The sequence below is a fragment of the Elephas maximus genome, chromosome 22 (assembly GCF_024166365.1).
Source record: "Elephas maximus indicus isolate mEleMax1 chromosome 22, mEleMax1 primary haplotype, whole genome shotgun sequence".
NCBI lineage: Eukaryota > Metazoa > Chordata > Mammalia > Proboscidea > Elephantidae > Elephas > Elephas maximus.
This window is the reverse complement of record NC_064840.1, coordinates 10,980,661-11,005,800: the sequence shown is the minus strand read 5'-3', so window position 1 is coordinate 11,005,800 and position 25,140 is coordinate 10,980,661. Positions and strand designations below refer to the sequence as shown.

The 25,140-nt window shown below is 44.2% G+C and overlaps 1 protein-coding gene across 3 annotated transcripts in view; it reads right to left on the bottom strand.

Annotated features, from left to right (window-relative positions):
- RPH3A (rabphilin 3A) overlaps window positions 1-25,140 on the bottom strand; it is a 284,485-nt gene that overhangs the window by 56,251 nt on the left and 203,094 nt on the right. For 2 of the 3 annotated variants that reach the window (XM_049866506.1, XM_049866504.1), the window contains 2 exons: window positions 24,751-24,868; window positions 11,460-11,548 (listed from right to left, as the gene is read on the bottom strand). In XM_049866506.1, coding sequence (XP_049722463.1) covers window positions 11,460-11,530 — 71 coding nt within the window. In that variant the 5' untranslated portion in view covers window positions 11,531-11,548; window positions 24,751-24,868. The remainder of the gene's footprint in view (window positions 1-11,459; window positions 11,549-24,750; window positions 24,869-25,140) is intronic. The other variant, XM_049866505.1, reaches the window with a different exon arrangement.

Below are 25,140 nucleotides of genomic sequence, written 5' to 3'. Positions count from 1 at the left end.
GTTACAAGCAAGTCACAGGTCCCATCCACACTCAAGGGGATCATGTGGGTGGGGGTGCACCTGAGAGGCTAGCAGGTTTCCTTCCAGCCCTGCTCGAATACTCCTTGTGATGGAAGCCTCACTCTCTCATAAGGAGTCGCTTTCATCACTAAATTGTTCTGTTGGAAAGGTCCTCCTTACGGTGTGCTAATATCCCTTAGCCTGATGTTCCTTCCCATCATTTTTAAAGGATACAGTGGACTCCTGCATAACGATGACCACTGATCATTCCAGGAGGGCAGACAGTCATGGAAGGTAGAGACCTCAGTCATAACACAATTCAACTACCTCCCCAGGTCCCTTTGGTTTTCTGGGAACCGAGGTCGCAATTGTTTTCTTTCTTCCTTCTTTCTTTCCTAATCCCTTGATTGTTCTGATCTCCCTCGATCAATTTCCTCCATTTATACAGCAGCTCAATGATGAAAATTGGACATGGGTGAGATGCTGGGCCAAGTATCCAGTGGAGAGCCCTCCAAGGACACACTCCTGCAGCTCACAGTCTGGTCATGGACATGGTCAGCCATGAGCCAGACCTCAAGTTGATGCCTCTCAACTGGCTGGGGTCAGTGTGCATAGGCTCCTGGACAGGCATGGCTCCAGAGACACAGGCAGGATGTTTCCAAGGGGATGGGGTCCCTGAGAAGGCCTGCTAGGAGAACTGCCTCCATCTGCAGACAAGCAGAAGGCCTGCTGGAGGCTGCCAGCACTGCTCCAAATCCTTCCCCCATTCTCTGCTCCAAACCACGCTGTTGACAAACAGCTCATCCAGTGTTTGAAAATGTCACCGATTGGTCTCAGTGGGGACTTGCCAGCCTCCTGTGGATTTTCATGTTTTAATTCCAAGAGCAAACATAGGGAAGCTAGATCGCTTTCTCAAACCAAAGCCTCTGCTCTCAGAGATGGGCCTGTCTAGGCCTCCCATGGTATGGGGAGCACGTGATCATGGGGAACCTGAGAATGGCTCCTTGTCACAGGACAGTGGCTCCTTTGCCAAGGGCCTCTGGACTCTGAATTCCAGCCCCATGTCCTTAAAACCAGGGTCCAGCATTTGGATCTTGTTAGAGACCAAAGTATTGCTTTCCTTGGACAAGTTATTCCGAGCACTGTGTCCAATCCAGAAACTAACCAGAGAGGCCATTATGTGTGAGCTTGAGCCCTCTTTGGCTTGGTTGAGTTCATGATTGGAATCCTGGGTCTACCATTTCGTAGCAGCATGTACTGGAGCCCTGCACCTCTCTGAACCTCAGTCTCTTCATTTTTTAAGTAGGAATATTAACAGGATATAGCTTGTAGGGCCATTGGAAGGTTTAAATGTGAAAATGCATGCGAAGTGCCTAGCACATGGCAAAGACCCAATAAACGGCAGGTAGCTCTTACTATTGTGACCATCCTCTTAATCTAAGAAATGCCCTAATCTTTTAGAGAGGATGAAGGAATCTAATCGATGAGCTGAAGACCTATTATATAACAGGAGCTTTGGGAGGACATTAAGATGTCAGACCAGCCTGCAGAATTCCTTGGGGCTGCCTCTCCAGGTGAGTGTTGGAGTTTTCCAGACTGACTCCTACTAACTAGCTGCTGGCAAGGTAGACCGTCAACCTAAGCAGACACATCAGCCGGCTACTATTATACCATTGAAAACCCATTACCTTGGCTCCTGTGAAGATGCAAATAACCGAAGAGAGCGGCCAGGAGTAGGCTTTGGAGTCACACAGCCTCGACTCCTTTCCTGGCTCTGCCCTGGCTGGATGTGTGGCCTTAGGAAAGTTACTTGGTGTCTCTGAGACTTAATTTGCTCATCTGTCAAAGGGGTTAATAGTGGTCTCAGAGAGCTCATGTGGATAAACATGCATATAGGTTCTTAGCCTGGAGTCTGGAACTTGGTAAGTACTCAGAACAGGTTAGCTTGTATATTGCTGTTATTATTAAACACTTTGGAGTGAAAGTGTGTCTCAGACCCTTGCCATTGTGAAAATTCAGTGGAAGATTATCTAACAGAGGGGCACATATAGTGGGCACTCAATCAATGTTCTTTGAATGAATGAATGAGATGCTTTGATGGGAGGAATAGTGAGCCACTGACTCTGGGGAGGAAGGAGGACCAAATGGAATCAAACAAAATGTGCAGCCTGGACCATCAACTGGTACTTGATAATTTAAAATCAGAAATTTCTTTGAACACTTACAGATGCCTCCAATGCCACGGTGGTGGGACTGTCCGATTTCAATCTCCTGCCCATTTGCACACAGATGAATCTAGCTGACTTAGCTATCCAGTAGAGAGTCAGAGAGAATGAGTATGAAATGGAAATTTCCCAGGCAACCTAATACGACTTGAAGTGGAAGCAATGTTGAAAAAGAGCTTTCAGAAATACCCTTCCTGGGCCAGTTCTTTTTCTTCCTGCAGCCCCCAAATTTGCTATCTCGGCCTGGAACATTGAACTCACACCCAGAACTGACAGGACATTAGAATGCAATGGAAAACAGAATTAGCATTGATTTCAGACAGGCCTCGGTTCAACTCCTGGGAATGTGTGACTTTGAGAAAAGCACTTCATCTCTCTGAACTCCCATTTTTCATCTGTCAAGTGAAGTTAAGTTTTATCTCATAGGGTTTACACACACTGTCTCATTGAATTCTAACTATATTCTATGAGGTGGGTGTTATTCTCCTTTCTAGAATACCAAGGCTCAGAGAGGTTAATTACTTGCCCAAGGTCACACAGCTTAAAGTAGCAAAGCCAACCCTGGGGAAAAAGCCTGTGCTCAGAACTGCCATGCTCTCCTGCCTCTCTGAAAGGCAGCCAGCTGGTTCAATCTCACATTCTTTCCCCTGAGCCTTCATCTGTGAGCTGTCCCAGGCCCATCCCCACCTTCACCTTGATAGCTGTATGTGGCTCCTGAACTTAGAAGATGCTGATTATCTATGCAAATCTCAGGAGCTTCTGACTGTTGCTTCCAAACATCTTTTTTTTTTCTTCTTCTAACTGGGCTTCATCTTCAGCACCACAGTGGACACCAAGAGTCCTTAAGAAGCTTAGGGGACAGTGAGTTTACATCAATGGGGGAAGAACGTACTCAATGTCCCTGAATTGTACGTGTAGAAACTGTTGGATTGGTGTATGTTTTTCTGTGTATATTTTCAACAACAGTTTAAAAAATGCCAATTGTGGATGGGAATGGAAACTAGCATATTTCCGCAGACGATGAAGAGATTGGGGTTCTGTAGGGCCTGGCTACACCTGGCATACCTGCAGAGAGCTATTTGCCATGCCCTGTGCACAGGATGGAGCTCTGGTGACACGGCGGTTAACCAAAGGTCAGCAGTTCAAATCTACTAGGTGCTCTTAGAAACCCTATGGGGCAGTTCTACTCTGTCCTATAGGGTCACTATGAGTCAGAATTGACTCGATGGCAATGGGTTTGTTTTTTTGGTTTGCTGCACAGGATGAAATGTTAAGAGGCAGCTTTGAGGTAGAGGGAGGGAGTGAAACTGTAGGGGAGAGGGGAGTTGGTTGTAGGCCCCTTACATGAAACATCTGTTACCATTTTTGAGGGCATTTTAGTTCCCACCCTAGAACCAAAACTCCTTTACTAAATCTTTACTAGGGAAGGATAATGCTAACCAAATCTGGGCACTGGTCCTCAATCTGTAAATGACTCCAGGCAGTGCGGTGACCCAAACTTCAGTGTGCCTAAGAATCACTTGGAGAGCTTGTTGAAACACAGATTTCTGGACTCTACCTGCAGAAACTGGATTCAATATTTGACATTTCAATAAAGGGATGAAATAGCAGTGATGGCTCCGATACTTCACCCTTCTCTTATCCATACCCTTTGACACGTGCCTTTGACATTCCTCTCACCAAAAAGTCAGCATCTATTTCCCTACCCTTTGAATCTAATCTGAACTTGTGACTTGCGTTAGCCAATAATGCAGGGAAGTGACGTTGTGCCAGTGTCTCTGCTTACTCCCTTACACCTCTGCTATCACTCCAAGAACATGCCCAGGACAGCCTGTTGGAGGACGAGAGACATGTGGAGCAGAACTGAGTCACTCCAGCCAGGGCCATCCTAGCTCAGCCAATCCTCTGAGGCAGGAGCATGCCCAGCCAAGATCAGCAGAGCCACCAGCCAAGCCCAGATCCCTGAGAATAAATAACTTGTTCCAAGCCACTGAGTTTTAATATGGTTTATCACACTGCAAAAGCCACCCAGTACAGTACCCATTATGGCAAAAAACAAATCAAATCAAAACAAAACAAAAAACTGAAGCTTGCTGAGTCTGTACACTCATTTTACAGCTTGGTGTTATTTTAAACCACAGCGTCATAAAGTTCACCATGAGATTTTTAATGCTTTCATCTACTAACAATCTTTACCCAGCTCCACTCTTGCCTTATATATTTAGCTTCTGAGTACAATTTTATGCAAAAATTTGCTGCTAACAAAAGAAGTCTAAAGATCACTGTAGTTGACTTGCTCATTTTCCAGATGTCTGAGGCTCAGAAGAAGGAAAGGAATTGCCGAGAAACGTGTGGAGAGGGTACGGTCAGGGACTCAGGAAATCAACCTTCGAGACATGCTTCATCTGCTACCTGAATGTACCTGATTAGGTACATCTTGGGAGGGTCAGAAGGCACCCTCCCACCAAAGCCAGCATCACAGTGGCCCCCACGACAAAAGGAAATGAGTCCTGGCTCCAGGTGGAAACCCCTCACAGATGTTTCTCCCTAAAAAACTACAAAGGGCAGACTGCCACCTCCTTCCTGCCTCCCACCTTGATTCTTCATTTCATGTGCACAATAGTCACATAATAAATACCCCACCAGATGTCTCTATTAATAAATTATAATTCCCAAAAGGAGTGGGATGATGGAAGTGCTGTAGGGGCACGGAGGCTCTGAAGCATTAAACAGCAGCAGAGTGCAGAAAATTAATCCTTTTTCTTGCTTTTCTTCTTCTCCACCCTCCCCTCTTCCCCCAGGATGCCAACACAGGCAGGTGTCAGCAGGAAGTCTCTTTACAGCCCAGTGAATGAGGTTTTAATGAATCCTGGAGGAAAGGCGAGGAAGGGAGGGGCAGCCACACCACCAAATATTTCACACGTGCCCAGCTGGTGCCAAGGCCTTTTTCAGTAACATTTATCCCAACCAGGATACAGGAGTACATAATGGATGCTGGGGTTCCCACACACACCCCCAGAATGCCAAGAGGACCTCGGGCTTCTGCTAACCTTTTCAGCCACACTGAGTTCCATTCAGCTCTTCTAAAATCCCATGCTCTCTCTCACACTTGGACTTTGCACACGCCGTTCCCCCTACTGGAACTCCTTGGTCTCTTCCCCACCTCACTCCTCCTTCACCTGGTCTCAGATGACATGTCACTTCTTCCAGTAAGCCCTCCCGTCGTGACCCCCAAGTCTGGGCTAGATGCCTGTCTTTGTGCTCCCATAGTCCACTGTAGTTCTACTGTTACAGCTCCTAACACACTGGACTGTTTGTTGGTGACTGGCTGTTTATTTGTTTATAGACCCCACTCAACACACCCTCTCCTGGTTTTCCTCCCCCTCGTACTTCGGCTATCGCTGTATCCCTGGTACTTGACACAGTGCTTAGTACCTAGTAGGCACTCGCCGAGTATTTGTTAGTAAAAGAAGGAAAGAAAGAAAGAAGGGGAGGAGGGAGAGAGGGAGCGAAGGAAGATTGACATGCAGCATACTCTTCAACCTTCAGCATTTAGGAAGCCTCTAAGAGCCTCCTGGACTCACAAACTGCTCTCTTGTGATGTTCATATCTCTAATCTGACAACATCTCAGCATCTCTCTCTCTCTGGTGTATCTGAATAATATATTCACGGTATTCAACAAAAGCAGATCTTGCCTGGCCAGGGTCTTATCAGTCAACAACAGACATTGTAGAGCATTCAAATGATTTTTAGCAGTCAGCTTGTTCAGGGTTCCCATTTGATAGTTGGAGAAACTGAGGCACAGAGCAGGGAGAATTTCCCCAGGTCATCTAGTTATGTGTTTGTCAGTGTTAAGTAAACCTCCAGAAGATTCTGGGCCTGAAGATGTAGTTATTTGGGTCCCAAAAAAGCTGAACAAATTATGAAAGGGCTACATATGTAAATACCAGGGTAAGACCTGGTTGCCATTTACACCTGCACCTGACTTTGCTTGGCACTTTAGAGTTTACAAAGCTTTCCTGTGAATCTCACTTGATCCCATCACCACCCTGTGAGTGGGGAAGGGCAGGGGTTATCATACCCATTTCACAAATGAGAGACCCAGGGCTCAAAGAAATGAAGGCAGTGCCCAAAGCCACGTTGATAGTGGGTACGAAAGCAGGACTCAGACCTGAGTCTCCTGACCCCAGTGCAGCACCTGTGGCTCTGTGACAGCCTTCCAGTCACGGGGAGGGTGGCAATAGCTTTCCATAGTGTTGAAAGTGTGCATGCAACGGGAAGACCGATCTACTTTGCCATTTAGCTGCTCATTTACTGGGCGCAGCATCCAATCTGTCATGCATATGTAGAGAATGAATCCAATTAAAAGCACCAAAGCTGTGAGCAAAGATGGGGCCTCCGAGTCGAGGGCGTTTTACTGGGACGTCAGGTTGACCTCCGATGAGGTGACAGAGATTGTGTGTACAGCTCAGAGCAACCCAGAAGTTCTGTTCTGTTCATCACCGACTTTTATTAATGATAGCATTTATTCGAGGTAACATTTTCTTTGTCTAAGGACAGTGTTTCCCAGCAAGATGCTGCAGAAACAAAGTCACAGAGTGGTCAATACACTTGCTGCAGTCCCACAAGTTCCCAACCAGAATTGAATTTGGGATTTCCTAAGGAACAGTTTTAATCCTTTTATCAAGTTCTTTGTTTGTTTTAATTTCATAATTTTTTTCTCAAGATGGGCATTTTTTTTTAATAATTTGGAATTTTTTTAGATATGTATATTTGGTAATTCCTTTTTTAACCAACTCTCTTTAGGGACAAGCCACCTAGGTCAGAAAAAAAAAAAAAAAGAGGTAAAATCGAGTATGTAGGAAAATAAAAGTGGCATAGAATACTCACTGTTCTTTATCACTGAAGGAAGGCGAAGAAAGCAGAGAAGGAAAAAATGAATAAAGTTAGGAAAGAAATAGTACGACAATACCAATGTTGTTTGGATGCAACAACCACAAAGTTTGAACTATGATGACCTACTACTTCCTTTTTTTTCATTATTATCTCATTTCAGTATATCTAAAATGAGGCTATTTAATGTGGGATTGTCAAATTCACAGCTTTGATTAAATTGACAAATTAGTTCAACATATTAATTAACTGAGTTGATCATTTATGTATATGAATAATGGTTTTTTGGTCACTAGCTAGAAATCACTTAATGACAATATTAATCACCACCATTCTTGGTTTCCAGTGGTTCAAACACTGGGAATAGGACCACATGGAGGCAGAGCAATAAGCCTTGAACTGTGACTGGATTAGCCAAAAATAGAACTGTTACTTCCCCAAATCGGGGCACTAAGTCCTTCCATTCTAGGAAGAAGACCAGCATTTCCATTTACAAGGTATGCGACCATGGGCAGCCTAGCTCCTCCTGGTGCCTCAGTTTCTGCCTCCCATCTCTGGCACTCTCAGGCTCATGGACTTAAAAGCTATCTAGAAATATCAGCTGTCCGAAACCAGCATTTCCCCCGATGGATTCCCAACACAGAGAGGTAAGCCACTGCCCTAACTAGTAAACAAGAAGCAGGTGGATTCACTTCTTTAATATCCCTTTGCTGGTTCCAAACACGATTATTAGATTCAAGGAGGTTGAGGGAGGAAGACATTTGAAAATCACAAAAGCAGTAAATGCATCTGGCTAGCTAGCAGTTAATTAAGAGCAAATTTCTTAATTTACTGGAGAAAGACATTAGAGGTGTCTGCATTAACACATCGCCACTGCCACAGACTAGACAGCATGTGCGATGACTATAATTCGTCCATTAGCATTTATTGGGAAATCATTTTAATATCTGAAGAAAATGCAGTAACAATCAAGACAATCCCGACACATTCAGAATGCAAAGATGTTTCATGGGCGCCCAGGAGCACTTTAATGAAAGAGTGTCCAGACTGTCTGGATAATTCTAAGGCAAATTGTTCGGCTTTCCATTGACTAAAGTAAACTCTGATGGATGGAATTTTAATTAACTGACACTTCTTAAATAAAATAAATATTTCCCCCCATCCACTCTTCAGGCAACTGTTTATCTTACAGAGACACACTTTTCAGCTAATGAAATATTCTCTGCAAAGTAAGTTTGGCTCCAGGAGGACATTATGGGAAGGGCTTCAGAAACAGGAGTTTGCTTTTGAAAAGGAAACCCACAAAGTGTCTTCGAAATCGTAAAACTCAGGAGGTGATGGGGAGTTTGAAATATATATGTATGTATTTAATATTATTTAACTAATAAAGAGATGGAAAGAGAGTGAAGCCTTCTGATTTTAGAATATAAGAGGAAAAAAACCTAAAAGGGATAAACTGGTGGAAATTTTAGAAGTAGTAAACAGAAAAGGGACTTTTGCTTCGGAGAATACGTGTAGACACCATATTCAGAAAGGCTCTTCACCAGTATATAATTAGGTTCTAGATAAGTTAAAACAAACATTTTTAAAGGAAGTCTGAAATTGCTAGAAAGTAAGGGAACTTTCCAAGATTCCTCTCTCCCTTGCAAAACAAATAAACGAAAAGTCAGTATAATGGACTTCATCAAAAAAAAAAAACAAAAAACTTCTCTTCAAAAGACCCATGAAAAAAGAAAAGGCGAGACACAGATGGGAAGAAAATATTTGCAAAATGTATGCTCAACAAGGGCTTGTATCTGTAGTAAAAATTTGTACACGAATAAGAACATAAATTATTTAATTTAAAATGGGCAAAAGATTTGAACAGACACTTCACCAAAGAGGTTATATGAATGGCAAAAAGCACATGAGAAGATTATCAACATCATTAGACATTAGGGAAATACAAATTTAAACCACAATGAAATGCTATTACACATACACCAAAACGAAACAAAACCAAACCCACTGCTGTCCAGTCGATTCTGACTCATAGCAACTCCAGGTGGTTTTCAAGGCTGTAAATCTCTACGGAAGCAGACTGCCACATCTTTCTCCCATGGAGTCGCTTGTGGTTTCAAACCGCTGACCTTTTGGTTAGCAGTTGATCGCTTCAACCACTGTACCACCAAGGCACCTAAGAAAGGACTGAATACCAAGTGTATTCAGTATACCAACTGCATACCAACTTCTGGTTGAAATGTAAAATGGTGCAATCAGCTTGGAAATCAGTTGGGCAGTCCCTTAAAAGGTTAAATATATACCAATCACATGGCTAAGACATTCCACTCCTAGGTGTTTACTCAAGAGAAATAAAAGCATATGACTACAATGCAATTAAGTCAGAAATCAATAACAACAACAACAACAAAAATTTAAGACTCCCCACACATTCAGAAATTTAAAAACACAGCTTTAAACAACTCTTAGGATAAAGAACAATTCATAAGGAAAATTTAAAAATACACAGAACTCAGAGATAATGAAAATGCTACATATACATTGAAGCTCGTGAGATGTTTTGAATGTGATATTTTGTGGGGAATTCATATGTCTCATTGGTGATATTAGAAAAGAAAGGAGGCTTATATTAATGAGGTAAAAATATAACCCAAGAAGTTAGAGAGTAACAGAACGAACTCCAGAAATGAGGAAAGAACAATCCAATTTGTTGTTGTTAGGTGCTGTCAAGTCCGTTCCAACTCAAAGCAACCCTATGTACAACAATCTAATAAAGAGCAGAAAATAGGAAACAACCGGGCATTAAAGAATATTGAATAACAGACAAAGAAAGATACTCTCTCTTCAATCTTTTTTCCAACCTTCTGATTATCTCAAAGTCTCAGTTTGGTGCCAATCGGTCTTTAACACCTATCACTTGCTGAGCTGCGTTTATAACAAGTGGAGAGCAGGTCTCAGGCTCAGCCTTGGGGAGCTGCAGTATACAGCTGCAACTCAATAATGTTTTCTTTTAATTACGTTTATTTTTTACAGTTATCTTTGTTTATGGAAAGCATGAACTGGTTTTCCACTTACACTGTCATCTAAAATTTCCCTGTTAAATAAATGTTTTTTTTTTTTTTAGGTCTATTTAAGGAAAAGAATATTACTGATGTTTCATTAGAAAAAACCCAAACCAAACCCATTGGTGTTGAGTCAATTCTGACTCATAGAGACCCTATAGGACAGGGTAGAACTGCCTCATCGGGTTTCCAAGGCTGTCATCTTTACAAAAGCAGACTGCCACAGCTTTTGCCCGTGGAACAGCTGGTAGGTTCAAACCACTGACCTTATGGTTAGCAGATGAGCACTTTAACCACTGTGCCACCAGCACTGTGAAGGAGGTGCTCAAATGACAAAGGTTAGGGAAACACTGGTTCCAATAAGGAAGGAATCTTTGTTAAAAAAAAAAAAAAAAAAAGCCTTTTCCACATTCCTTGAGTAAGCCACAGTCATTGGCAAATAGCCATACTCAGGCATGAATTCCTTTCACAAAAATGACTATATCCTCAATTGTTTCACCAAGAATTTAAACTCTGAAACTGGCCCCCAAATATTACCCTATACTAAAATCACGTAAGGTCATAATTAAAGAACACTGGATGTCATTTAATCCAGGGATGTCAACAGGGATAGGTTGGTAACATAAATGAGAAAAATAGATGAGATCATTGGAGAGATGATAGGGAGTGGTGGGGACTGTGGAAAATTAAAAAGCTCTTGCCCAGTGTAAAGATACCAGCTGCTACTCAGCTCCTACTGAATTGTTGGTACAGTAAAATTCTGGCTCAGATTTGATTTTTCAAAAAGAGCCAGGAATCTGGGCTTTTATGGAAAATCTCTCAATGTTTAAATGATCAGGGCAAAAATATAAATAAAAAACCCACTTCTGCAAGTCACAGTCAGCCTGTGGCCTGCCAGTCTGCAACCTCTGAGCTAGTCCAACTCTCTCATTTGACTAACAAGGAAACTGAGGCCCAGGGAGAAGAAAAGATTTACCTATGGTCACGTAGTGAATTAGTTCAAACCAAAACTAGAACACTGGTCTGTTGACCACGAGGCCAATGCTCTTTTCATTCCACCAGGGCACCTCTAACGTGGAACATGGAACTTAGTATTTAACCACGTTATACTACCTTTCAAGGTAGCACAATCAGTATAGAAGTTCCCATGACAAAACTCCCACTAGGTTTCTTTTCTCCCACTCCAGGAAAGAAAATTCCTTTCCTCTTTTAAGTATAGAATGGTCAGGTTATCACTGACCCAAAACAAGTCACTCCCAGGAAGACCTAGAGACTTACTTTGATTGAAGGGGTCGGTCACTGGGACACATCCAACGGTTGGAGCTGTTGCTGAGCACAGTGTCAGTCATGGTGGAAGTCCAGTGCTCCTGAAAGACATCAACCCAGAAAAGATCACCCAGTCATTTGGCCACTCTTTATTTCTTGAGCCCCTACTATGCGCCAAGCACTCTGGGGGATATAGAGAACAGAAGAAAGGGAACTTTATCTAGCTTTTCTGTCTTCCAGATGTGGAAACTCGGGACCCAAGAGGGAAAGTGTCCTGTTGGAAGTCACAGCTACCTAGTGGTAGAACTAGTCCAGGCAAGACAGCGTCTTCCCTCAAACTCAGATTCTTCCCATTTCACTGTTGACCCAAGGGCACATAGCCAGCAGGGGCTAGGTCAGAGTTCTCAACTCAAAGCCAGCCAGGACTCTTTCTGCTAGAGCATGTCATCTGCCTCATTTACCAAACACCTTGGCCCTGGTCAAGCCTACAGAACCTCAGAGTTGTTAAGTTCACAAACTGCAGAGTCGTCCCTGGCTCCTTTTCTTTTTCTAATTCTCTACACGTAAGCCATCAAAAAATCCCATTGTCTTGATCTTCAAAATAGATTTGGAATCTGCCCACTTCTTCCTGCCTGCACTGCTACTATCCTGGTCCAAATCACAACTATCTCTGCCCAGCTTACTGCAGTAGCATCATCCTCACTGGTTTCCCTGCATCTACCCTTGACCTGCTTCAGTCGAGGATCTTTACAAATCTAAATCACAGTACGTAAAGATGGTACCACCACAGTTAAACCTAGAGTCACCAGCAATTTCACTCCTAGGTGTATATCCAAGAGAAATGAAAACATACGTCGCACAAAAATTTGGACACAGATGTTTACAGCATTACCCATAATAGCCCCAAATGTCCATCAACTGATGAACAGATAAATAAGATGCAGTCTATCCATACAATGGAATATTACTCAACAATAAAAGTAAGTGAAGTGCTGATTCATGCTACAACATGGATGGACCGTGAAAACATGCTCAGTGAATGAAGCCAGACACAAAAGACTACATATTGTATAATTCCATTTATATGAAATACCAAGAATGGACAAGCCCTTAGAGACAGAAAGTAGACTAGTGGTTGCCTAGGACTGGGGATATGGGGAGGATTGGAGATGACAACTAAGGGGTTGTTGTTATTGCTGCTGCTGCTGCTGCTGCTGCGTGCCTGGGTGCCATCGAGTCGATTATGACTCATAGCGACCCCTCATATTCTGACTCAGTAAAACCGTCCCATAGGGTTTCCTAGGCTGTAATCTTTATGGAAGCATTTTGCCAGGCCTTTCTCCCAGGGAGCCACTGAGTGGGTATGAACTGCCAGCCTTTCAGTTAGCAGCCAAGAGCTTAACTATTGCACCACTAGGGCTCCTTAACTAAGGAGTACAAGGGTTTTTGGGGGGGTAATGGAAATGTTCTAAAATTGATTATGATGATGAACACGCAACTCTGTGAATACGCTTTCCACTTTTAGTTAGTGAACTGTATGGTATGTGAATTACGTCTCAATGAGATTGCTTTAAAAATTGGTACTACCACTTTGGAAAACTGTTTGGTAGTGTCTACTAAACCTAAACACTCACCTACCCTATGACCCAGGGATTCTACTCTTAGGTATACACCCAAAAGAAAAGTGCTTATGTTCTAAGACACGTACAAAAATGCTCATGGCAGCTTGACTCACAATAGTCAAAACCCAGAAACAACCCAAATGTTCTTCAAAGGGAGAGTGTATAAATATACTGTGGCATATTCGTATAATGAAATACTAATCGAAAATAAAAGGCAAACTGCTGGTAAGCATACCAACATGGATGGGTCTCACAGAAATTACATTTAGTGATAGAACCCAGATACAAAAAAATATACACCGAGTGATGGCAGGTACATGAAGCTGAGGAACAGCTAAAGCTATTCCATGTGAAAGAAATCAGACCAAATCAATTGTTATCTTTGGGGAGGGCAGTGATTGGGGAGCGACGTGAGAGGGCCTCTGCAAGGTGAGAGTGTGGTGGTTACTCAGGTGTATACATGTGTAAAGGTCCATAAAGCTAAACGCTTAAGATACGTGCACTTTACAGTGTTTATTACCTCAATAATAATAATAAAACCAGTTTCCTCCAACCCAAGAGAAGTCAACTCATGACACTTTTGCTCAAGAGTCTTCAATTGCTCCCATTGCTTCCAGGATAAAACAGAAACTCTTTAGCACCACCTTGGCCTCCCGCTTCTCTTTGCCTACCTTTTGCCACTCACACACTCCTCTCCAGCCCCACAGGTCTTCTGGCTGCTCCTTGACCATACCAGTCACATTCTCGCTTGCCCTTTCCTCTTTCCTCTGCCTGGAACTCTTCCTGAAGCTGCTGCTCAGCTCACTCTCTCCCTTTACTCAGGGCTATTATCCAATGTCACCTCCTCAAAGAGGATGCCCTGACCACTTGTTATAAAATGGCTCCTTTTCCACTCTGGTTCCCTGTACTCTGACTAGTTTTTCTTCATAGCTTTTATCACTACCCATATTTATAATATTTCTTATATTTGTTTATTTGCTTAGAGTTTGAATCCCCCTGCTAAAACGGACGCTCCTTGTGGAACTTGTTTCTGTTTTGTTCCCTGCTTAATCTCCAGCACCTATCACAGTGCCTGGCACATAAAAAAAAAAAAAAAAAAAAAAATTTTTTTTTTTTTTTAATCAACAGTTTTGGAACAAGTAAATAAGTTCCCATCAACGCTACATAAAACCAAAACCCAAACCTGTTGCCATCGAGTCGATTCCGACTCATAGAGTTTTTAAGGAGCGGCTAGTGGATTTGAACTGCCAACCTTTTGGTTGGCAGCCAAGCTGTTAACCACTGCACCACCAGGGCTCCCAGCACTACAAAAGCTCAGCTGAAATTATCCATGTCTTCTTATCTTATATCCTCTCTGAACCACCCCCTACACACACGCACACACACACACACACACGCAGGCTAGCCAAAGAGTAAGGGGAAAGAGACCACGGAGGTTACATTTAATTATTTGAAAAACAAATATAAAGTAGATCATTGTGTCCAGCAGGCCCTTATCACCTTGAAGGCTTTGTTACAACACTGTCTCCTTTCCTGTGGAGTAGATGGGAAGTCGGGAGGTGATGGAATGAACTCCCTTCCTATCCTGTAGCCGTTGGGGTAATTAATCTTCACATGGGAGGAGTCGGAGGGGGGCTGCTGGTTGGCCGCATAGAGAGAAGGCCCCTTACAGAAAAGCTATCTCATCTGCTCCTGTGCGGTTAAAATAACCTTCCGAGATTAAAATGACCATTCCATTGTTCTCACTTCAGACACAGAAAGAAAGGAGGGCTGGGTCCTGTCGCATTGGAAATCTACTGAAAAGGACCTTAATGTTTCCTTACTGCCTCTGCCAAGAGCCAAAGCGAGGCTTCCCTGGGACCCCCCGGGAGGCTTAATGCTCTGCTGTCATCTTGAAATTCATAATAATTTTTTAACAAGAGGCCCCGCATTTTCATTTTGCAGCTAGTCCTCAGTATGGTATACCGTAGGTGCTCAATAAATCTTCATGTAAGTCATCGAGCTCAGTGTGTGCACCAAGCAGTCAATAAATCTGCATGTAAGTGGCAGATCCAGGCTGTGCCCCAGGTCTGCCTCTTCCGCAACCTGGCGCTAACCCTTTTGCTACCCCTCATCTTAGAATACTAAGAAGACCCTGTCCGAGCCCCAGAAAAGCCAGATTCCAGAACCTTCCTCTCTCTCTCCTTTGCATTTTGTTTTGCCTGTTTCTCCCCTGGCTCCCCTTAGCATTGTTTGCTAAGGAACAGTGGCTCATCCCCCAGAATTTCTGAGGCCTTCTGCTGGTTACAGTTGAACTGAAAAAAAACTCTTAAAGCCCATTTAGTTTCCAGGGCTGTGGCAGGTATCTAAATGTGGCATGGTGGGGTTGGGCTGGCAAGGGCTTTACTGGCACTCAGGGACTGCGGGGAACCGGTGTGAGCTGCGGCTGTCTGCTTGGAGTTGAATGCCATGGTCAGCCTCCCAGCCCACAGAGTTGGAATTAAACCAGACGCTTTGCAGCAGAGCCTGCAGCTACCAACTTGAATGGTGCCCCCTCAGTTCTATCTTGTTTGGTCTTTTCGTACCCCTCCTCTCTCCCCCTGAGTCCAATCCATCACCACTCAATTAGGGGTCTGGAAAAACTTACTCAGACTATCTGGTGGGGTGGGAAATACCATTTACACAAAGGGCCTCAAGTGAGGGGTCCAGGAGCAGAAACAAGCCTGAAAATATGCTTTGTTTGGCCCATGCAGTGTTTAAAAAAATAAAATCAAGCCAATATTTTAAAGTCAGGGAATTTCATTTAAAATTCAGATGGCCGGCTTCTCTCGAGAAATTGGAAGAATCAAAAAAATATTTATAGAATATCTACCATGCCAGACACTGTTAAGCACTGGGGGTACGGCATTTAAACAACCACCACAAAAGATGAAAATTCTTGTCTTCACGGAGCTTACCTTCTAGCAGGGTAGGACAGACAATAAACAAACAAGTCAAATATAAAATGTACCAGCTGGTGACAAGTGCTTTAGAGAAAAATAAAGCAGGGAAGTGGGATTGGGAGCTGGAGAGAAAGTTTGGTTTTAAATAGGTGACCTGAGAGAGCCTGGCTTGAGAGACGGTATCTGAGCAAAGACCTGAAGTGGGTAATGGACTGAGCCATGTGGCTATCTGGGGCATGGTATTCCAGGCAGGGGGAAAATAAGTGCAAAGGCCCTGGGGTTGGCATGTGTTTGGCCAGTTGCTGCAAAGAGGGCAGAGAGGCTGGAGTAGAGTCAGCAAGGTGGGGGCAGGGGGATGATGGGAGCTGAGATCAGAGTGGTAGTGGAGGGGTGTCAGATCACAAAGACCATGCAGGCTTCCACTATGAGTGAGATGGGGTAGTGAGCTGAAAAATTTCCCCCCCAAATTTATGTCCACCTGGGACCTCAGAATGTGACTGTGTTTGGAAATAAGGTCTTTGCAGATGGAACTAAGGTAAGGATTGAGATGAGATCATACTGGATTAGGATGCACCCTAAATCCAATGATAGGGTCCTTGTAAGAAACACTAAAGGACACAGAAATGCAGAGAAGAAGGTCATGTGAAAACAGAGGCAGAGATCAGAATGAAAAGTCCACAAGCCAAGAAACGCCAAGGATTGCTGGCAACCACCAGAAGCTAGGAGAGAGGCATGGAACAGATTCTCCCTCAGAGCCCTTAGAAGGAGCCAACACTGTCAACACTTTGATTTCAGATTTCTGGTCTCCAGAACTGTGAGCGAATAAAATTCTGTTGTTCTAAGCCACCCAGTTTGTGGTATTTGTTATGCTGGCCCTAGGGAACTCATAGACGGGGAGTCATAAAAATGGTCTTTGAAAATGACATAGGCTGAATGTGTTATGATCTGTCTCAAACGTACATCTAGCTTTGACTCTTTGCTAGGGATTTCGCTGGGCATTTAGGGTCCCTACACACTTTTGCCAAGGCATTGTGGACACTGGGGCCACCAATGAGAAAGAAGGCAGATTCCTGTCTTGCCTCCTACACTTGGCAGAGCTGATGCTCCCACTTACCTGTGGCCTTGCCCTTCCAGCCTCCTCTCTCAGAGTCCTGCCGTTCCTTAAACCTCCAGCCATGTCCACAGGGCACAGGCTACAGTTGGATTCTCCTTTTTCCTAGGGCCAGCTAGGACATGCCCAGCTTTCCCTGAACCTGGCCAAGCCTGGAATGACAAAGGCTTGGGTCCTCCCATGGTGAGCTGGTGCCAGAAACAAAGACAGAGACAGGCCTTCAAGGCACTAGAGGAGAAGATGACTCAGAAACCGTTTGTGCTCCTAGCCTTGAAACAAAGCAAACTCACCATGTCCTCCATACGGTCCTCCCATTGCTGTATACCCAGAAGAGATGGTTTCTGCCATGAGCCCTCAAATAATCCCACAGGGAAGTCACCATTTTTAAGTCAGGCACGGAGTCCATCCCCCACTGCTCTGAAATTTATGAACTGTACGGACTTGGGCAGGTATTTAACATCTGTGGGCTTGTTTCCTCATTAAGAAAATTATAGTGGTAATCATGGGGCTACCTACTTCATAATAATGGTAACTTAAAATGTGCCCAGCACTGGACTAAGTGCTATCTGTAAAGGAGCCCTGGTGGCGCCATGGTTAATGTTATTTGAGGATGGGGCCAGGGAGGAAAACAAAGGTTAAAGCTCAGATGCTCCTTTAGGCCTGAGTGAGACACTGCAGTGGGTATCGGGGTAGATATCTCTTGCATTTGCCTGTCCAGCATTTATCTCCTTCTTTGTGTAACAGCAACCCAATTTTCCTTTTTAAAACCTCCTTTCTCTTCGTCTCAATCTGTGTCCTTCAGGTGGGGCACACAAAACATGGTCTCTAGAGGACCAATGACCTATGTCTGGCCAATCAGTGTACGACACTCCTTGGGCTACAGTGATTGGTTCAGGGATAGGCACATGACCCGATATGGTCCAATGAAGGCCTGCTCTAAGACTTTTGCTGGAACTATGTGGAAAAAAGCATTCTCTTTCCATTAGAGTTGCTAAGCTGCTAGAACAGAAGCTTTAAGCTGCTATTGGTCACTTTGCCACATAGGGGGAAATCCTGCCAAAGAATGAGAGATGGAGAGAGACTGATTCCTGACTGATAACCCTGTTGGAGTGCTCAATTCAGCCATGCCTGAATCTATCATGGCCTTTTTGGCTACCATGAGCCAGTATATTCTATTTATTTCTGCTTAAGTCAATTTGAATTGGATTTCTGCTGTTATAACCTTCCTGAGCGCTCCCTTTGTGTCTCCAGGGTGAGATCCACCTCCTTGAAGCAAACAGAGATCCCAAGGCAACCAGAATTTGCTGAGGCCTGGAGAGCAATATTCCAGCTTTCTGCCACCCCTGGCACCGCCCCACCTCACAGGCATTGCCACCCAAGCTCAGACAGTGCATGAAGACAGGAAATGTCTGCAATGCATTCTTACGTCTACAATGCATTCTTGCCAAGGTCTGCAGAGCCAGTGCACCGACAATTAAAATTCAGTGACAATAAACACTAATTAAAAGCAAAACTAAGTACTTAGTAAGACAAATGAGGTGGTGGTATTAACAGTTGGGATGAGAGAGCCAGCATTAATTAAAAAAACAAAGACTAATTTCTTCCCTCCTCTAAAATGGCTTTGTATGTGTGTGTATGTGTGAACGTATGGGTGTGTGCTTTTCTGGAAAAAGTTTAGGCGTTGTTAATGTATAAAATGCTATACAATTTCTGGAGCAGAGGAATTGTGGGGTTGGTTCTGCCTAGAGGTAGGAGCTAGAGGAGGGAGTCTTCACAGAGGAGAGAACGTCTGAGCTGGGCCTTGAAGGATGAGTTGGAGTGTGCAAGACATGGAGTGCGCAAGGAAAGAATGAAGGAACACAGTGAGCAAGGGCTCAGGGGCTTCAAAAAATATGGGTATTTAGGGGTGGGAGAACTTCATGGGGATGGAGTGACTTAGAAAATAATATTAGAATTATTATTCCCTGTCCTTGAGCAAAGACAACGTGACCCAGTCGAAACTGAACCCATAAGGACTCACAAGGACACATCAACTGGGCCCTGAGATAAAGATGACAGATGGGACAATCTTAGAAATTATCTTCTAGGGAAGAAAAATACTTTTTAGCGAACTTTTCACATAAAGCCAATCAAACAGAACACAAAAGACTCTCCACTCCTATCTTTTTCTATTAACATTTAGTGAATAGAAACTTGTTGGATCCTAACTATTACTAAAACCTATACCAATGATTGTTAAAAAAAGAAATTCAAAATGTTAAGACCACGGTGTCTAGCCAATCCGTGAAAAGGTGAAGCTTTCAATGATTCTACCCATTTCTGTGATGTTAATATACCCCGATGATTCTGTAGCCTTCCTCGGATTCAGGCAGACATTAGCTCTGGCAGCACGCTTGTCTGCTTCCCACTTTTGTCTTTTTGAATATATGCCAAATAAAACTTTCTTTTTGCTTTACTAAACTTTGTGATTTTTTACCCAACAACAGAAGTCTGGGGAAGTTGGAGGGCAAGCAGGAAGAGATGGGAGCCTGGCTTTGCCACTAGGATATGTCTCAGGCTTCTTGATGCTAGAGTGACTACATGGAGGATGATGATTACGATAATAACAATAATAAATAATAACAACAAACTAAAGCCAGGGTCATTTATTGAGCTCTGTGGTTGCTGTTAGTGCTGACAACTAATGTGTCTGGCTCTCCACCTTCCAGGTACATGGTAAGACTGCCCTTTTCCTCTCCCTGAGGAAGCCGGGAGTCATCACACGACCTGTTTTGGCCAATGAGAATTTCCAGGTGGAAACTTTAAAGGCAGGGCATACCTCACCACATCCTGCTCTTCCTACCTTGACAATCATGGCTTCATGAAGATCCCGCCTCCCTCAGTCTGTGTCTCAGAGTAAGAACAATGGAGAGTAGAGACCCCCTGCTAACCCACCACATCGGGTGGCATGGATGAGACACAAATCTTTGTTGTTTCCAGCCACTAAGGCTGGAGGTTATCTGTCATCACAACATGGCCTTGCCCATCCTGTCTGGGCTGGGATCTGCACTGTCTCCCATGCAACATCTCGTTTGACCTTCATGACAATCCTAGAGAACAGGTTCTTTTATTACTCAGTTTTACAGATAGGGAACTGAAGCCCAGAGAGGTGAAGTCATTTACCCAAGGTCACACAGCCAGTAAGTCACAACAGGGGGTGCATTCAAAATGAGTCCACAAAGGGAACACATGACTCACGCTGATGGCAGCACAGAGCACCCCAAACTGATCTTCCAAGGAGAATGTCTCCTGCTGGGCGGGAGACCCCAAACTGTTCTTTGGGGCTCCCTTGGGCTACGGAATCCCTCTGAGTCTAAAACCCCAAACACTGGAGACACCCTTAACACAACACTCTTCAGGGTTCTGTGCATGGTACAGCTAATGATGCCGTTCCCTGATAAAGCGGAAATGTGCTTTTATCGTGTCATTAACTAACCTTATCTCTGCCCCAGCCACACTGGAGAGCGAGGAAAAACTCAGGACTCATTTCTGTACTTGCACATGTACACACAGACACACACGGCTCCGAACAGGAAAATGTGATTAGACAGGTCTGCGTATCAAAACAAGTCATTTAGCTTAATGGCCCCTGGCTGCCACTCAGGCCTGGGCTGCGATGAAACTCATTCTGATTACTACTCAGCCTGAGCTGATTTACCTGTAAGCCTAAATCTCATCAGGCGACAGAGCCCACGAGTGTCATCCTGGACCCTCTGGTGACAGGAGAAGGTCAATGAGCCACGATGTTCTTCCTCTTCGCCTGCCCCATGAAAACAGCCAACAGAACAGCAAGTGTCGTTGATGGGGGGCTCTGCAATTTACAAAGCCCTTGGTCTTCACAACCACCCTGGCAGGCAATTACTACGACCCTCACCCTCAGAGGCAGGGAGCTATGAGCCTTGCCCTCGGAGGCAGGGAATGAACAGGTTAAGAGGTGCTAGGGTTCGAATTCCAACTCTGTCTCTTTCTAGTTGTATGATGTCAGGGCAGTTACTCTCTCTATGCCTCAGTTTCTTCACGTGAAAAACAAGACTGATAATAGCGATGTTGAAGGATTAAACGAGTTAATACTTGTTATATAAAAAAAAAAAAAGCAAAGATGTCACTTAAGGACTAAGGTGTACCTGACCCAAGCCATGATGTTTTCAAATCGCCTCATATGCATGTGAAAGCTGGACAATGAACAAGAACGACCAAAGAAGAATTGACACCTTTGAATTACAGTGTTCACAAAGAATATCGAATATACCACAGGCTGCCACAAGAAAGAACAAATCTGTCTTGGAAGGAGTACAGCCAGAATGCTCCTTAGAAGCGAAGACAGTGAGACTTTGTCTCACGCACTTTGAACACGTGATCAGGAGGGATCAATCCCTGGTGAAGGACATCATGCTTGGTAAAGTAGAGGGTCAGTGAAAAAGAGGAAGACCTTCACCAAGTGGTTTCAACAATGGGCTCTAGCATAACAACAACTGTGAGAATGGTGCAGGAGCCAGGAGTCGGAACTGGCTGGAGGGCACCTAACAACGACAATACTTGTAAGCATCATAGCAACACGCAAGCCTCCACAGACAGACGGGTGGTAGCCGCACATGAGGTGCAACAGCCGGGAACTGAAACCAGGTCTCCTGCACGGAAGGCGAGAATTCTACCACTGAGCCACCACCGCCCCTTAATGTACTTCATTTTCCCTCTCCCTAATTTTAATAGCACATGAAGGGGTGTGTGTGTTTGTTCAGAGATAAATACCCCTAAAAGTTGGAAAACCATCTACGACTTGACTAAGACTTTTCTACCTGGGTGAGGTTTACATAGCAGAAGGCACCAGGATGGTATGGAATGCCATGTGAAGCCCTTCCTCACACCCTGAAATGTTCTCTCCCCACTATTTTACCTCTGGAATCCAAGCTCAACTCTCACCTGTTCCATAATGCCTTCTCTAGCCACCTGAGCCTTTTCTTATCTGAATTTTTAATGCACTTGGAATTCAGAATCTCAGAGCTTAGCTTCCCAAGAGTCACAGAAATCATCCTCCCCAAGACTGAAAGTCCTTGGGGAAATGGGAGAGTACATATTTCATTCTCCTTCTCCTGGTACCAATACTCCCATCTTCTTTTGGAGGCCCAAAATCCCTGATAGGATTGGTCTCCACTCCCAGTGCCCAGTGTGGTTACGTGACCCTGGCCTGGCCAATCAGCATAGCCCCTCCTCTGGCTACATGTAACTGATTCAAAGTTGAATAAGCTACCTGATGTAGGCCAATTAAACTGAATTCTGGGACTTTGATGGAATCTTAGGAAGGGGGTTCTCCTTTTTTTTCTGCTGAAGCTTGGGTGAGGTGAACTTGGACTTCGTAGGATTCTACCAGGTGGAGAAAGCCTGGCTGAGAATGAGACCAACCCAGAAGAAAGTGGAACTAAGAAATGATGAGAACTCTGTCTTAGTGATATCGTTGAGCCACTGGGTCCAGCCACGACTGAGCCAAATGCTATGGACTCTGGTTACATAGGCCGATAAATGTCCCTTTATGGCATAACAAAGTGTATTAAGAAAACATACTGTACCCCACTGGGCGTCTGGGGTCTTAAAAGCTAGGAAGCGGCCATCTAAGATGCATCAATTGGTTTCAACTCACCTGGAGCAAAGGAGACTGAAGAACAAAAAAGACACAGAAAAACAGGAGCCCAAGAGACAGAAAGGGCCACATAAACCAGAGATTCTATCGGCCTGAGACTGGCAGAACTAGATGGTGCCCAGCTACCACCAACGGCCGCCCTGACAGGGAACACAACAGAGAATCCCTAATGGAGCAGGAGAAAAGTGGGAAGCAGACCTCAAATTCTAGCATAAAGACCAGACTTAACGGTCTGAGACTGGAGGGACCCCAGAGGTCATGGCCCCCAGACTCTCTGTTAGCCCAAAACTAAAACTATTCCTGAAGCCAACTCTTCAGACAAAGATTAGACTGGACTATTAGACAAAATAATACTGGTGAGGAGTGTACTTCTTAGCTCAAGTAGACACATGAGACTATGTGGTCAGTTCATGGTCTGGAGCCGAGATGAAAAGGCAGAGGGGGACAGGAGCTGGTTGAATGGACATGGAAATACATGGTAGAGAGAAGAAGTAGGCTGTCACATTGTAGGAAGAGCAACTAGGGTCACATAACAATGTGTGTATAAGTTTCTGCATGAGAAACTGACTTGAATTGTAAACTTTCCCTTAAAGCACAAAAAAATAAATAAATGCCTGTTTACAATCAATGTAGCGCTGATACATATATACATGCTTTCAGTGCAGCTTGGGCTTCTTCCTTCAGTACCACTGGTTCTTGACCATCAAGCTACCTCCTGAAATGGTTAAACATCAACCAGTTCTTTTTGTTACTGTGACTCTGTGCATTCCTTCTGTCTTGGAAGAAGTACAGTCAGAATGCTCCTTAGAAGCGAGATGGCTCCGTCTCGCTTTCTTTGGACATGTGATCAGGAGGGCCAATCCCTGGAGAAGGACATCATGCTTGGTAAAGTAGAGGGTCAGCAAAAAAGAGGAAGACTTTTAATGAAATGGACTGATACAGTGGCTGTAACAATGGGGTCAAACATACCTACTATTGTGAGGATGGCATAGGACCAGGCAGCATTTTGTTCTGTTATACACAGAGTCACTAGAGATGGAACCAACTGGAGGCACTGAATAGCAACAGCACACACACACACACATATATACATGTATGTATATATGTAAAATAGATAACATTATATATTATATAATATATATTATGATATATTAAATACATATACACACACATATACTAGAACAACCAGCAAGTGCCCCAATTTTTCCAGCCCCCCTCTTAGAATTAGGAATACTAAGTAGGACAGATGTTCAGTAGTTTGGTCTGTTTTCTATTTTATTTTTTCAGAGCATGGTAGAGGCATGGGGCAGATAATGAGATAATTGATGCAAAGAGTCCATTTAGGAGGAAAAGTGCCAGAGACAGGCCAAGTGCCATCATTAGGGCTTGTTCCCTGGCCAACTTCTCCCACAAGAAACGAAAGGTACATTTCTACCCCCTCCCTCCACATCACCTTTCTGGGGGCAGAACGAGGTGAAGCGGAAAAAGGGAAACCTGCCAAGGGCGAGCATATTGGCTTGAGATTCACCAGGGACAGGAAACTGACAGGAATCATCTCGTGCCCTGCCTTTCTGGAGCCTGACCAGATAAGGAACCAGGGCTGGGGAGCAAATGGGTTTAGAAGCGTATTTTGAATCTCTGGCTTCTGCAGAACATGCTCAGAGGCTAAAGGTTTGCAGTGAGCTAGGGATGAGCCATCGTGGTTGCAGACAATAAAACGGGCAACTGATAGGGGCTGCCATTTGAGGGTTTAGGAAGGTTCCCCACCTTTCAAAGCCAAGGCCAAGTGAGGATTGAGTTCCCTCCCTCAGCCCTGATTTCCAGTGCTTTCTTGAAGAAAGAAAGGAAAGCTTGAAGGTCGTTTTTCTCTAAAAGAGGAGTTGAAGCTTTGCAGAACTGTTTTGGTTTTGCCTGGCCAAGCTGCCATATGAAAATCAAGAAAGGGAACCAAAGGGTTCCCAGCAAGCTCTCTTACCTCCTTAGTTCTTGCTAGTGGTGGGGCCTGGGGATGCAGAAGTCTTGAAGGGAAAACCAAGCTCTTGTGAAACTGGGCTGAAGGCAGCAGCAGAAGGCTCTTGTGTTAGGGTCTGAATCTGGAAGCGAGAGGAGGGAGATGTCACTCAGCTCCTGGAGTCATTTCGCTTGGTGCTTCTGGAAACATCTCCAGCATCTCCTGTCAATAATGACCCCTCCCAGGAAGCCAACCTGTGCTCATCTTAGGGACCTGTTTGACATGAAATGGCTGAATCCAGACCCTTCACTGGGACAAGCCTGGCTCTGTCACTTGCTAGCTGGTTACTTGCACAAGTTACTTATCCCCTCTGCGCCTCGCTTTCCTTTTCAGGAAAACGACGATCATAAGCTT